The 13,982-nt window shown below is 41.9% G+C and overlaps 1 protein-coding gene across 1 annotated transcript; it reads left to right on the forward strand.

Moving 5' to 3' along the window:
• The first annotated feature begins 6,399 nt into the window (after window positions 1-6,399).
• LOC117316445 (temptin-like) lies at window positions 6,400-12,673 on the forward strand. The gene is made up of 3 exons (XM_033871030.1): window positions 6,400-6,673; window positions 12,095-12,245; window positions 12,592-12,673. The coding sequence occupies exons 1-3, from the start codon at window positions 6,491-6,493 to the stop codon at window positions 12,651-12,653; spliced, it is 396 nt and encodes a 131-aa protein (XP_033726921.1). The 5' UTR covers window positions 6,400-6,490; the 3' UTR covers window positions 12,654-12,673.
• Window positions 12,674-13,982: the final 1,309 nt, after the last annotated feature.

The raw sequence follows: 13,982 nt of genomic DNA on the forward strand, positions 1-13,982 counted from the left end.
GCGTTTGGATCCGTTGCTCAAAATATATATGTCTTACTTAAACCATACCTGGTATATATTAAGTTAGATAACAAAGCGGACATCTCAACACAATAATTTTCCGGGGTAAGGGCCAATAAACAAACATCGAAATCATGCTCCATCGCCCTCAAGAGCAACAAAGCGACCGTCAGAGGAGCGAAAATGCGATAGAGACAGACCGAGGCAGTGACAACGCGATGGCGACAGACTGAGGGAGCGACAATGCGATGGCGACAGAACGAGGTAACAAACGCGATGACGACAGACCGAAGGAGTGACAACGTAATGGCGATAGACAGTGGGAGCGACAGACTAAGGGAGCAACAACATGATGCAACAGACTGAAGGAGCGACAATGCTATTGCGACAGACCGAAGGAGCAACGTGATGATAACAGAACGAGGGAGCCACAATGTGATGGCGACAGACCAAGGGAGTAAATGCGATGAAGATAGACTGAGGGAGTGACAACGCAATGACGACAGACCAAAGGAGTGACAACGTGATGGTGTCAGACAGAGGGAGCAACAGACTGAGGGAGCATCAACACGATGGCAACAGATCGAAGGAGCGACAGCGTGATGGCGACAGACTGAAGGAGCGACAATGCGTTAGCAACAGACCAAGGGAGCAACAACGCGATGGCAACTGGCCGAATGAGCGCGACGTGATGGCAACAGAACAAGGGAGCCACAATGTGATGGCGACAGACCAAGGGAGTAAATGCGATGAAGATAGACTGAGGGAGTGACAACGCAATGACGACAGACTGAGGGAGCGACAATGCGATGGGGACAGAACGAGGTAACAAACGCGATGACGACAGACCGAAGGAGTGACAACGTAATGGCGATAGACAGTGGGAGCGACAGACTAAGGGAGCAACAACATGATGCAACAGACTGAAGGAGCGACAATGCAATTGCGACAGACCGAAGGAGCAACAACGCGATGACGCCTGACCGAAGAAGCGCAACGTGATGATAACAGAACGAGGGAGCCACAATGTGATGGCAACAGACCAAGGGAGTAAATGCGATGAAGATAGACTGAGGGAGTGACAACGCAATGACGACAGACCAAAGGAGTGACAATGTGATGGTGTCAGACAGAGGGAGCAACAGACTGAGGGAGCATCAACACGATGGCAACAGATCGAAGGAGCGACAGCGTGATGGCGACAGACTGAAGGAGCGACAATGCGTTAGCAACAGACCAAGGGAGCAACAACGCGATGGCAACTGGCCGAATGAGCGCGACGTGATGGCAACAGAACAAGGGAGCCACAATGTGATGGCGACAGACCAAGGGAGTAAATGCGATGAAGATAGACTGAGGGAGTGACAACGCAATGACGACAGACCAAAGGAGTGACAACGTGATGGTGTCAGACAGAGGGAGCAACAGACTGAGGGAGCATCAACACGATGGCAACAGATCGAAGGAGCGACAGCGTGATGGCGACAGACTGAAGGAGCGACAATGCGTTAGCAACAGACCAAGGGAGCAACAACGCGATGGCAACTGGCCGAATGAGCGCGACGTGATGGCAACAGAACAAGGGAGCCACAATGTGATGGCGACAGACCAAGGGAGTAAATGCGATGAAGATAGACTGAGGGAGTGACAACGCAATGACGACAGACTGAGGGAGCGACAATGCGATGGGGACAGAACGAGGTAACAAACGCGATGACGACAGACCGAAGGAGTGACAACGTAATGGCGATAGACAGTGGGAGCGACAGACTAAGGGAGCAACAACATGATGCAACAGACTGAAGGAGCGACAATGCTATTGCGACAGACCGAAGGAGCAACAACGCGATGACGCCTGACCGAAGAAGCGCAACGTGATGATAACAGAACGAGGGAGCCACAATGTGATGGCGACAGACCAAGGGAGTAAATGCGATGAAGATAGACTGAGGGAGTGACAACGCAATGACGACAGACCAAAGGAGTGACAATGTGATGGTGTCAGACAGAGGGAGCAACAGACTGAGGGAGCATCAACACGATGGCAACAGATCGAAGGAGCGACAGCGTGATGGCGACAGGCTGAAGGAGCGACAATGCGTTAGCAACAGACCAAGGGAGCAACAACGCGATGGCAACTGGCCGAATGAGCGCGACGTGATGGCAACAGAACAAGGTAGCCACAATGTGATGGCGACAGACCAAGGGAGTAAATGCGATGATGATAGACTGAGGGAGTGACAACGCAATGACGACAGACCGAGTGACAACACAATGACGACAGACTTAGGGGGCGACAAAGTGATGGCGACAGACCAAGGGAGCGACAACACGATGGCGACAGACTGAAGGAGTGACTATGCGATTGCGACAGACTGAAAACGCGACAATGTGATTGCGACAAACCGAAGGAGCGACAATGCGATGACGTCAGAACAAGGGAGTGACAACACGAAAGCGGCTAAGTGAGGGAGCAACTACCAAGCGATAGTGACAGAGAGAAGGGACGTCAATGTGATGGCGATATGATGGTCTTTATTGGACATGTGCAGAAGGCAATAGTGTCTTATATGGTATATGAGGAGGGCATTGTGGTCCTTTTGAGTATGTGGGAAATGGCACGAGTCTTATTGGGCATATGAGGGCGAGCACTAGGGTTTTATTGGATATATTGGGGAGATAACCAGGGATTTACTCGGTATATAGGGAGAGCACTAGGGTCTTATGGGGTATAGGAGAGAGTGCAATAGAGTCCTATTGAGTATATGGAGAGGGAAGGGTCATGTATATGGGGAGGAACTATAGGGTCTTATTGGGTATATGGGGAGGAACTATAGTGTCTTATTGGGTATATGGGGGGGGGGGGGGCAGTATGGTCTTATTGGGTATATGGGGAGGAACTATAGTGTCTTATTGGGTATATGGGGAGGAACTATAGTGTCTTATTGGGTATATGGGGGGGGGCAGTATGGTCTTATTGGGTATATGGGGAGGAACTATAGTGTCTTATTGGGTATATGGGGAGGAACTATAGTGTCTTATTGGGTATATGGGGGGGGGGCAGTATGGTCTTATTGGGTATATGGGGGGGGGGGCAGTATGGTCTTATTGGGTATATGGGGAGGAACTATAGTGTCGTATTGGGTATATGGGGGCAGTTAGGTCTTATTGAGTATATGGGGAGGAACTATAGTGTCTTATTGGGTATATGGGGAGGGCAGTATTGTCTTATTGGGTATATGGGGAGGAACTATAGTGTCGTATTGGGTATATGGGGGCAGTTAGGTCTTATTGAGTATATGGGGAGGAACTATAGTGTCTTATTGGGTATATGGGGAGGGCAGTATTGTCTTATTGGGTATATGGGGAGGAACTATAGTGTCGTATTGGGTATATGGGGGCAGTTAGGTCTTATTGAGTATATGGGGAGGAACTATAGTGTCTTATTGGGTATATGGGGAGGAACTATAGTGTCTTATTGGGTATATGGGGAGGAACTATAGTGTCTTATTGGGTATATGGGGGGACAGTAAGGTCTTATTGGGTATATGGGGAGGGAACTATAGGGTCTTATTGGGTATATGGGGAGGGCAGTATGGTCTTATTGGGTATATGGGGAGGAACTATAGTGTCTTATTGGGTATATGGGGGGACAGTAAGGTCTTATTGGGTATATGGGGAGGGAACTATAGGGTCTTATTGGGTATATGGGGAGGGCAGTATGGTCTTATTGGGTATATGGGGAGGAACTATAGTGTCTTATTGGGTATATAGGGGGCAGTTAGGTCTTATTGGGTATATGGGGAGGAACTATAGTGTCTTATTGGGTATATGGGGAGGGAACTATAGGGTCTTATTGGGTATATGGGGGGACAGTAAGGTCTTATTGGGTATATGGGGAGGGAACTATAGGGTCTTATTGTGTATATTGGGGGCAGTTAGGTCTTATTGGGTATATGGGGGGGGGGCAGTATGGTCTTATTTGGTATATGGGGGGGGGGCAGTATGGTCTTATTGGGTATATGGGGAGGAACTATAGTGTCTTATTGGGTATATGGGGAGGAACTATAGTGTCTTATTGGGTATATTGGGGGACAGTAAGGTCTTATTGGGTATATGGGGAGGGAACTATAGGGTCTTATTGGGTATATGGGGGGCAGTTAAGTCTTATTGGGTATATGGGGGGAACTATAGTGTCTTATTGGGTATATGGGGGGGCAGTATGGTCTTAGTCGGTATATGGGGGGCAGTATTGTCTTATTGGGTATGGGGGGGGCAGTATGATCTTATTGGGTATATGGGGGAGGGCAGTATGGTCTTATTGGGTATATGGGGGAGGGCAGTATGGTCTTATTGGGTATATGGGGAGGGCAGTATGGTCTTATTGGGTATATGGGGAGGGCAGTATGGTCTTATTGGGTATATGGGGGGCAGTATGGTCTTATTGGGTATATGGGGAGGAACTATAGGGTCTTATTGGGTATATGGGGGGGGGGGGCAGTATGGTCTTATTGGGTATATGGGGAGGGCAGTATGGTCTTATTGGGTATATGGGGGACAGTATGGTCTTATTGGGTATATGGGGAGGGCAGTATTGTCTTATTGGGTATATGGGGAGGAGGGCAGTATGGTCTTATTGGGTATGGGGAGGGCAGTATGGTCTTATTGGGTATATGGGGGGGCAGTATGGTCTTATTGGGTATATGGGGAGGAACTATAGGGTCTTATTGGGTATATGGGGGGGCAGTATGGTCTTATTGGGTATATGGGGAGGGCAGTATGGTCTTATTGGGTATATAGGAGACAGTATGGTCTTATTGGGTATGGGTATATGGGGGGGGGGGGGCAGTATGGTGTTATTGGGTATATGGGGGGGGAATTATAGGGTCTTATTGGGTATATGGGGAGGGCAGTATTGTCTTATTGGGTATATGGGGAGGGCAGTATTGTCTTATTGGGTATATGGGGAGGAGGGCAGTATGGTCTTATTGGGTATGGGGAGGGCTGTATGGTCTTATTGGGTATATGGGGAGGAACTATAGGGTCTTATTGGGTATATGGGGGACAGTAAGGTCTTATTGGGTATATGGGGAGGGAACTATAGGGTCTTATTGGGTATATGGGGAGGGCAGTATTGTCTTATTGGGTATATGGGGAGGAACTATAGGGTCTTATTGGGTATATGGGGGACAGTAAGGTCTTATTGGGTATATGGGGAGGGAACTATAGGGTCTTATTGGGTATATGGGGAGGGCAGTATTGTCTTATTGGTATATGGGGAGGGCAGTATTGTCTTATTGGGTATATGGGGAGGAGGGCAGTATGGTCTTATTGGGTATGGGGAGGGCTGTATGGTCTTATTGGGTATATGGGGAGGAACTATAGGGTCTTATTGGGTATATGGGGGACAGTAAGGTCTTATTGGGTATATGGGGAGGGAACTATAGGGTCTTATTGGGTATATGGGGAGGGCAGTATTGTCTTATTGGGTATATGGGGAGGAACTATAGGGTCTTATTGGGTATATGGGGGACAGTAAGGTCTTATTGGGTATATGGGGAGGGAACTATAGGGTCTTATTGGGTATATGGGGAGGGCAGTATTGTCTTATTGGGTATATGGGGAGGGCAGTATTGTCTTATTGGGTATATGGGGAGGAGGGCAGTATGGTCTTATTGGGTATGGGGAGGGCTGTATGGTCTTATTGGGTATATGGGGAGGAACTATAGGGTCTTATTGGGTATATGGGGGACAGTAAGGTCTTATTGGGTATATGGGGAGGGAACTATAGGGTCTTATTGGGTATATGGGGAGGGCAGTATTGTCTTATTGGGTATATGGGGAGGAACTATAGGGTCTTATTGGGTATATGGGGGACAGTAAGGTCTTATTGGGTATATGGGGAGGGAACTATAGGGTCTTATTGGGTATATGGGGAGGGCAGTATTGTCTTATTGGGTATATGGGGAGGAGGGCAGTATGGTCTTATTGGGTATGGGGAGGGCAGTATGGTCTTATTGGGTATATGGGGAGGAAGTATAGGGTCTTATTGGGTATATGGGGGGGGGGACAGTATGGTCTTATTGGGTATATGGGGAGGGAACTATAGGGTCTTATTGGGTATATGGGGAGGGAACTATATGGTCTTATTGGTTATATGGCGAGGGCAATATCATTTGCAACAAAAACCTCATTTGTATACCCCAGTGCCCTCCTACTCAATGAAACCCTTAAACCGTATATCGTAACGTGTTACATCAACAATAAGATAGTGTGTTATGTGTGTACGAACGCTATGGACTGCCATATCTTAAACAACGTGACTAAGTTCTCGGAACTATCTTCCAAATCATGCTTCTATTGCGTAATGAATTTTGACGTCACTCGGCAATTATCACGAATGTATGGATTATGTCATCCCTCCTTTATAAGTTCACTACATGGCGATAGGTGACAATATTTAAACGTATAATAGCTCCATACGGACGACATGATATTTCGGGCAGTATTACTTTGTGTTGTGTTAGGAGTATCCATCGCCTTCCCGGGGTACCAGCAATACGTTCCTAACGGCCGAAATGTCCCTAACCCGTGCCCTGGTGGAAAACGGACGTGGGCGGGTGTTGGGCACTACGACTCGCATGGAGCAGGTGCCAGGAATTTGTTTGGATTGGTTAGTATTTGTTTGTTTTTGTTTAACGTCCTATTAACAGCCAGGGTCATTTAAGGACGTGCCAGGTTTTGGAGGTGGAGGAAAGCCGGTGTACCCGGAGAAAAACCATCGGCCTACAGTCAGTACCTGGCAACTGCCCCACGTAGGTTTCGAACTCGCAACCCAGAGGTGGAGGGCTAGTGTTAAAGTGTCGGGACACCTTAACCACTCGGCCACCGCGGCCCCGGATTGGTTAGTAAATGAATGAAAATGGTCTGCACAAGTAAGAATTTCATTAGATTTTTCGCCTTGGGGGAAGTGTTTGTTGTTTTTGTTTTTTGGGGGTTTTTTTTCCCCTCCTTCATTAGATATTTTTTGTTTGTTTTGGGGCGGGGCGCGGGGGTACGAAAATTGTACAGCAAAATAAAGCATCAACTTATTACTATTAGCAGGAGTAGGGGGCTAGGGGCTATTTTTTTTTTTTTTTTTTTTTTTGCTATAAATAATAACCAGATGCAGACGCCCGTGTTGAAAGTGTGGCAACAGATTTAAATGTCATTATAAAGAGTTCTTCTAAGGTACAGAACAGCTACACAGTTTGTAACTTATACTAAATTAACAATTGGACACCACCAAATCGGGAAAGTAATAATTAGATATAGAGGGGGACTTTGATCGGGATACAATTTATTATTTAAATTTATTCACGTTCAATTTAAATTTTAAAAAAGAAAGTCAAACTTTTGGAGGATAGTAGATGCGTAAAGTATTCATGAATTGCAAAATATAACACTACAGTTCGTTGTAACACTCGGATATTGTCTAAGATAATCAGGACATGAACTCCGCAGGACGAGATGCGACCATCGTCTTCGCTGCAAAAAAACAACAACAAAAAAACAGCAAAAAAGATAATGTTGATTAAAAGTTGTTTGAAATATTTTTTTTTTCTTCTTTAAATCGCGTTTCATGGTTCATTATTTCGTTCCGGTTCCGATGAGACGATGCAATATGTTAAATGGGGCGAAAAACAATGCAGTATCATGTTAATTAAGTTGGTCGAAAAGACGATGTAGTATGTTTAGTGGAGTAAAAAGACGATGTAGTATGTTTAGTGGAGTAAAAGACGATGTAGTATGTTAAGTGGAGTAAAAAGACGATGTAGTATGTTAAGTGGAGTAAAAGACGATGTAGTATGTTAAGTGGAGTAAAAAGACGATGTAGTATGTTAAGTGGAGTAAAAAGACGATGTAGTATGTTAAGTGGAGTAAAAAGACGATGTAGTATGTTTAGTGGAGTAAAAGACGATGTAGTATGTTAAGTGGAGTAAAAAGACGATGTAGTATGTTTAGTGGAGTAAAAGACGATGTAGTATGTTAAGTGGAGTAAAAAAACGATGTAGTATGTTTAGTGGAGTAAAAAGACGACGTAGTATGTTAAGTGGAGTAAAAAGACGATGTAGTATGTTAAGTGGAGTAAAAAGACGACGTAGTATGTTAGTGGAGTAAAAAGACGACGTAGTATGTTAAGTGGAGTAAAAAGACGATGTAGTATGTTAAGTGGAGTAAAAAGACGACGTAGTATGTTAAGTGGAGTAAAAGACGATGTAGCATGTTTAGTGGAGTAACAAAACGATGTAGTATGTTAAGTGGAGTAAAAAGACGATGTTGTATGTTTAGTGGAGTAAAAAAACGATGTAGTATGTTTAGTGGAGTAAAAGACGATGTTTTGTAGTATGTTAAGTGGAGTAAAAGACGACGTGTAGTATGTTTAGTGGAGTAAAAAAGACGATGGTAGTTGTTAGTGAGTAAAAAGTTGTGTATGTTAAGTGGAGTGTAAAAAAGACGACGTAGTATGTTAAGTGGAGTAAAAAGACGATGTAGTATGTTAAGTGGAGTAAAAAAGACGATGTAGTATGTTAAGTGGAGTAAAAAGACGATGGTAGTTAGTTGTTAAGTGGAGTTAAAAAGACGATGTAGTTATGTAGTGGAGTAAAGACGAGTGTAGAGTAGTGAGTAAAAGACGATGTATGTTAGTGGAGTTAAAGAGTGTAGTATGTAAGTGGAGTAAAAGACGATTTGTAGCATGTTTAGTGGAGTAAAAGACGACGTAGTATGTTAAGTGGAGTAAAAAGACGATGTAGTATGTTAAGTGGAGTAAAAAGACGATGTAGTATGTTTAGTGGAGTAAAAAGACGATGTAGTATGTTAAGTGGAGTAAAAGACGATGTAGTATGTTTAGTGGAGTAAAAGACGACGTAGTATGTTTAGTGGAGTAAAAGACGATGTAGTATGTTAAGTGGAGTAAAAAGACGATGTAGTATGTTAAGTGGAGTAAAAAGACGATGTAGTATGTTAAGTGGAGTAAAAAGACGATGTAGTATGTTTAGTGGAGTAAAAAGACGATGTAGTATGTTTAAGTGGAGTAAAAAGACGACGTAGTATGTTAAGTGGGGTAAAAAGACGATGTAGTATGTTAAGTGGAGTAAAAGACGATGTAGTATGTTAAGTGGGCGAAAAGAAGATGTAGTATGTTAAGTGGAGTTAAAGACGATGTAGTATGTTAAGTGGAGTAAAAGACGACGTAGTATGTTTAGTGGAGTAAAAGACGATGTAGTATGTTAAGTGGAGTAAAAAGACGATGTAGTATGTTAAGTGGAGTAAAAGACGATGTAGTATGTTAAGTGGAGTAAAAAGACGATGTAGTATGTTTAGTGGAGTAAAAAGACGACATAGTATGTTAAGTGGAGTAAAAGACGATGTAGTATGTTAAGTGGAGTAAAAAGACGATGTAGTATGTTAAGTGGAGTAAAAAGACGACGTAGTATGTTTAGTGGAGTAAAAGACGATGTAGTATGTTAAGTGGAGTAAAAAGACGACGTAGTATGTTTAAGTGGAGTAAAAGACGATGTAGTATGTTTAGTGGAGTAAAAAGACGATGTAGTATGTTAAGTGGAGTAAAAGACGATGTAGTATGTTAGTGGAGTAAAAGACGATGTAGTATGTTAAGTGGAGTAAAAGACGACGTAGTATGTTTAGTGGAGTAAAAAGACGATGTAGTATGTTAAGTGGAGTAAAAAGACGACGTAGTATGTTAGTGGAGTAAAAAGACGACGTAGTATGTTAAGTGGAGTAAAAAGACGATGTAGTATGTTAAGTGGAGTAAAAGACGATGTAGTATGTTAAGTGGAGTAAAAGACGATGTAGTATGTTAAGTGGAGTAAAAAGACGACGTAGTATGTTTAGTGGAGTAAAAAGACGACGTAGTATGTTAAGTGGAGTAAAAGACGATGTAGTATGTTAAGTGGAGTAAAAGACGATGTAGTATGTTAAGTGGAGTAAAAGACGATGTAGTATGTTAAGTGGAGTAAAAGACGACGTAGTATGTTTAGTAGAGTAAAAGACGATGTAGTATGTTAAGTGGAGTAAAAAGACGATGTAGTATGTTAAGTGGAGTAAAAAGACGATGTAGTATGTTAAGTGGAGTAAAAAGACGATGTAGTATGTTAAGTGGAGTTAAAGACGATGTAGTATGTTAAGTGGAGTAAAAAGACGATGTAGTATGTTAAGTGGAGTAAAAGACGATGTAGTATGTTTAGTGGAGTAAAAAGACGATGTAGTATGTTTAGTGGGAGGAAAAGACGATGTAGTATGTTTAGTGGAGTAAAAAGACGATGAAGTATGTTTAGTGGAGTAAAAGACGATGTAGTATGTTAAGTAGAGTAAAAAGACGATGTAGTATGTTAAGTGGAGTAAAAAGACGATGTAGTATGTTAGGTGGAGTAAAAGACGATGTAGTATGTTAAGTGGAGTAAAAGACGACGTAGTATGTTTAGTGGAGTAAAAAGACGATGTAGTATGTTAAGTGGAGTAAAAAGACGACGTAGTATGTTAAGTGGAGTAAAAAGACGATGTAGTATGTTAAGTAGAGTAAAAGACGATGTAGTGTGTTTAGTGGAGTAAAAGACGATGTAGTATATTTAGTGGAGTAAAAGACGATGTAGTATGTTTAGTGGAGTAAAAAGACGATGTAGTATGTTAAGTGGAGTAAAAAGACGATGTAGTATGTTAGTGGGGTAAAAAGACGATGTAGTATGTTAAGTGGAGTAAAAAGACGATGTAGTATGTTAAGTGGAGTAAAAGACGACGTAGTATGTTAAGTGGAGTAAAAAGACGATGTAGTATGTTAAGTGGAGTAAAAAGACGATGTAGTATGTTAAGTGGAGTAAAAGACGATGTAGTATGTTAAGTGGAGTAAAAGACGATGTAGTATGTTTAAGTGGAGTAAAAGACGATGTAGTATGTTAAGTAGAGTAAAAGACGATGTAGTATGTTTAGTGGAGTAAAAAGACGATGTAGTATGTTAAGTGGAGTAAAAGACGATGTAGTATGTTTAGTGGAGTAAAAAGACGATGTAGTATGTTAAGTGGAGTAAAAGACGATGTAGTATGTTAAGTGGAGTAAAAGACGATGTAGTATGTTTAAGTGGAGTAAAAGACGATGTAGTATGTTTAGTGGAGTAAAAAGACGATGTAGTATGTTTAGTGGAGTAAAAAGACGATGTAGTATGTTAAGTGGAGTAAAAAGACGATGTAGTATGTTAAGTGGAGTAAAAGACGATGTAGTATGTTAAGTGGAGTAAAAGACGACGTAGTATGTTTAGTGGAGTAAAAGACGACTGTAGTATGTTAAGTGGTAAAAAGACGACGTAGTATGTTAAGTGGAGTAAAAGACGATGTAGTATGTTAAGTGGAGTAAAAAGACGACTGTAAGTATGTTAGTGGAGTAAAAGACGATGTAGTATGTTTAAGTGGAGTAAAAAGACGAGGTAGTATGTTTAGTGGAGTAAAAGACGATGTAGTATGTTTAGGGAGTAAAAGACGATGTAGTATGTTTAGTGGAGTAAAAGACGATGTAGTATGTTAAGTGGAGTAAAAAGACGATGTAGTATGTTAAGTGGAGTAAAAAGACGATGTAGTATGTTTAGTGGAGTAAAAGACGATGTAGTATGTTAAGTGGAGTAAAAAGACGATGTAGTATGTTTAGTGGAGTAAAAAGACGATGTAGTATGTTAAGTGGAGTAAAAAGGCGATGTAGTATGTTAAGTGGAGGGGGGTGGGTATTCAGTTCCCTTCCCTTCCTCATCAAACTTCAACTCCATACCAAAGGTCAAGGTCACTTGGAATTCGTCACTTGTAACTTTCGGGTTCATAATTCCAACAATTTTAACGTTTTATTTCAAAATAGATCGAAAATGAATATTTAATTTGGTCGCCATTTTTTCTAAAAAACGGAAGTACAAACGTTATCCACCTCGATCATAAATGTTATCCACCTCTTTGGAATTCTTGATAATTAATTACATATTGATTATGAAGTCCGTTGTTTTATAAGGTCTGAAAAAATGCACAACAAAATTGTTTGAAAACTTTCTCTCCTCAAGGACTTCGCCTCTTCTGCGCATGTCTGGACTCGGGATTTGTGTATGGCCGATTCCGATTTAGACGGCGAGACGAATGGAGTGGAACTAGGGGACCCGAACTGCGTATGGACCTCTGGACAAACTCCTGAGGGACAGGCCACTGGTCATCCAGGTACATTCTTCACAAGCTTTAGATCATTAATTACTCGAGCCACAACCATGCGCGTGTTAAATAGGTGAAAAAAATGATGACGATAAACTACTAAGTATATAATTTTACATTTCAAGAAATTATTTAAGGAATGTTTTGCTTACTGAAATTTCTCTTCCAATCTTCGCTGGATTACGATCCTCCAGAGAAGTCCTCGGCTAGCGAAGATGAGCGCTTCCTTTAAACAAAAGAAATTCCGGGCCATGTACATCGGGATAATTTTGCATTTAGCTGGTCTTGATTTTAGTTTATTCATATTTCATGCTGTTTTTTTTTTAAATATATATTCTTTATATTGTACTTTCAGGAATCTGCGAACCAATGAATGATCCAAAGTGTCTGTCAGTAAATGTTAATGTTGTGTGTTAATAAAACATAAATTAAAATTTTCCTGTTTTTTTTTTCATTTTTGTTTACTATCCGAAGGTAGTTACAGATGACAAGCTTTAGCTGTGTATTCCATTTAAAAATAACGATAAGTGTTTAAATCCAAGGCCATTTTTTTCTAATCACTTAAAAAATATAACTTTGGACTGAGGGTAACGAACATATCAAGTTTGAGAAATATACTTCCAGTACTTCTCAAGAATCTTCAACTGTCAAAATTCAAGATGCGGTCAATCGGCCATTTATTTTAAAAATCAAAATTCAAATAATGGAATGGGCATAACAACGGACATAGGGTAATATAAACATTTAGCATGAGAAATTCCTTTCGTGTGCTTCAAAGTAATAGCAATAACAATCTTCTACATGCACTGTCAATCCAAGATTTATTTCTGTCAGCCATTTGTTATATCGATTACACTCGCAATTGGGGACCAAGGGGAACCTTCCAAATTTCAACTGTCAAAGTTCAAAATAGCCGCCTGCGAGCCATTTTTAAAATCAAAATGGCAGTTTGAACTAGGGACCAAGCGGCAACCTACGCGTCAGGTTTGAGAAATATCCCTCAAGAACTGAAAGAGCGTTCACAGGTAGTCAAATGACGCTTAAATTTTGTTTGCTTGCTTGTTCAATCCCCCTGTGAACGGCCAGGGTAATTTTGAGAAGGGGTCTTCTTGTAGTAGTTGGTGACTACCACACCGAACAGCATACGGGAGGCCCGTAGCATGCCTTCCAAAGCAATAAGGGTGAGGTGTCTTGCTCAAGGACACAGGCACGAAACCACAGACCGACCAGTTTTTCATCTTTCCATTAAACTCAAACCGACACGGATAGGGGTTGTCGAACCATGCATCTCGTATATTCACTTAAGATTTCGTGGCCTACGCTACAACCGACTGAGCTATCGCGTATCCAGGTCCTTTACAAATATGCGGACCAGAACATATATGATTAGCCCAGCGAATGACAAAGACCCTACATATCAAATACAATACAATATGCAAGAAATAGTTAAAAATCGTCAAACTTCACAAAATGACTGCTTGCAGTCGACAATGTTTTCAGATTGGTCCAAAAATGCAATACATCGGACCAAGGAGAACCTACCTATGAAATTTGAGAAAGATCCCTTCAGTGCTTCCTCAGAAATAGCAATAACAAACTTCAATTGTCAAAATCCAAGATGGCTGCCTGTCGGCCATGTTGTTTTCCGATCGGTCACAAAATGCAATATGCATAACTGGGCACCAAGGGGAACCTACATATGAAGTTTGAGAAAGATCCCTTTAGTACTTTCTCAGAAATAGCGAT

Source organism: Pecten maximus, chromosome 18 (assembly GCF_902652985.1).
Source record: "Pecten maximus chromosome 18, xPecMax1.1, whole genome shotgun sequence".
In the NCBI taxonomy this organism is placed as follows: Eukaryota; Metazoa; Mollusca; class Bivalvia; order Pectinida; family Pectinidae; genus Pecten; species Pecten maximus.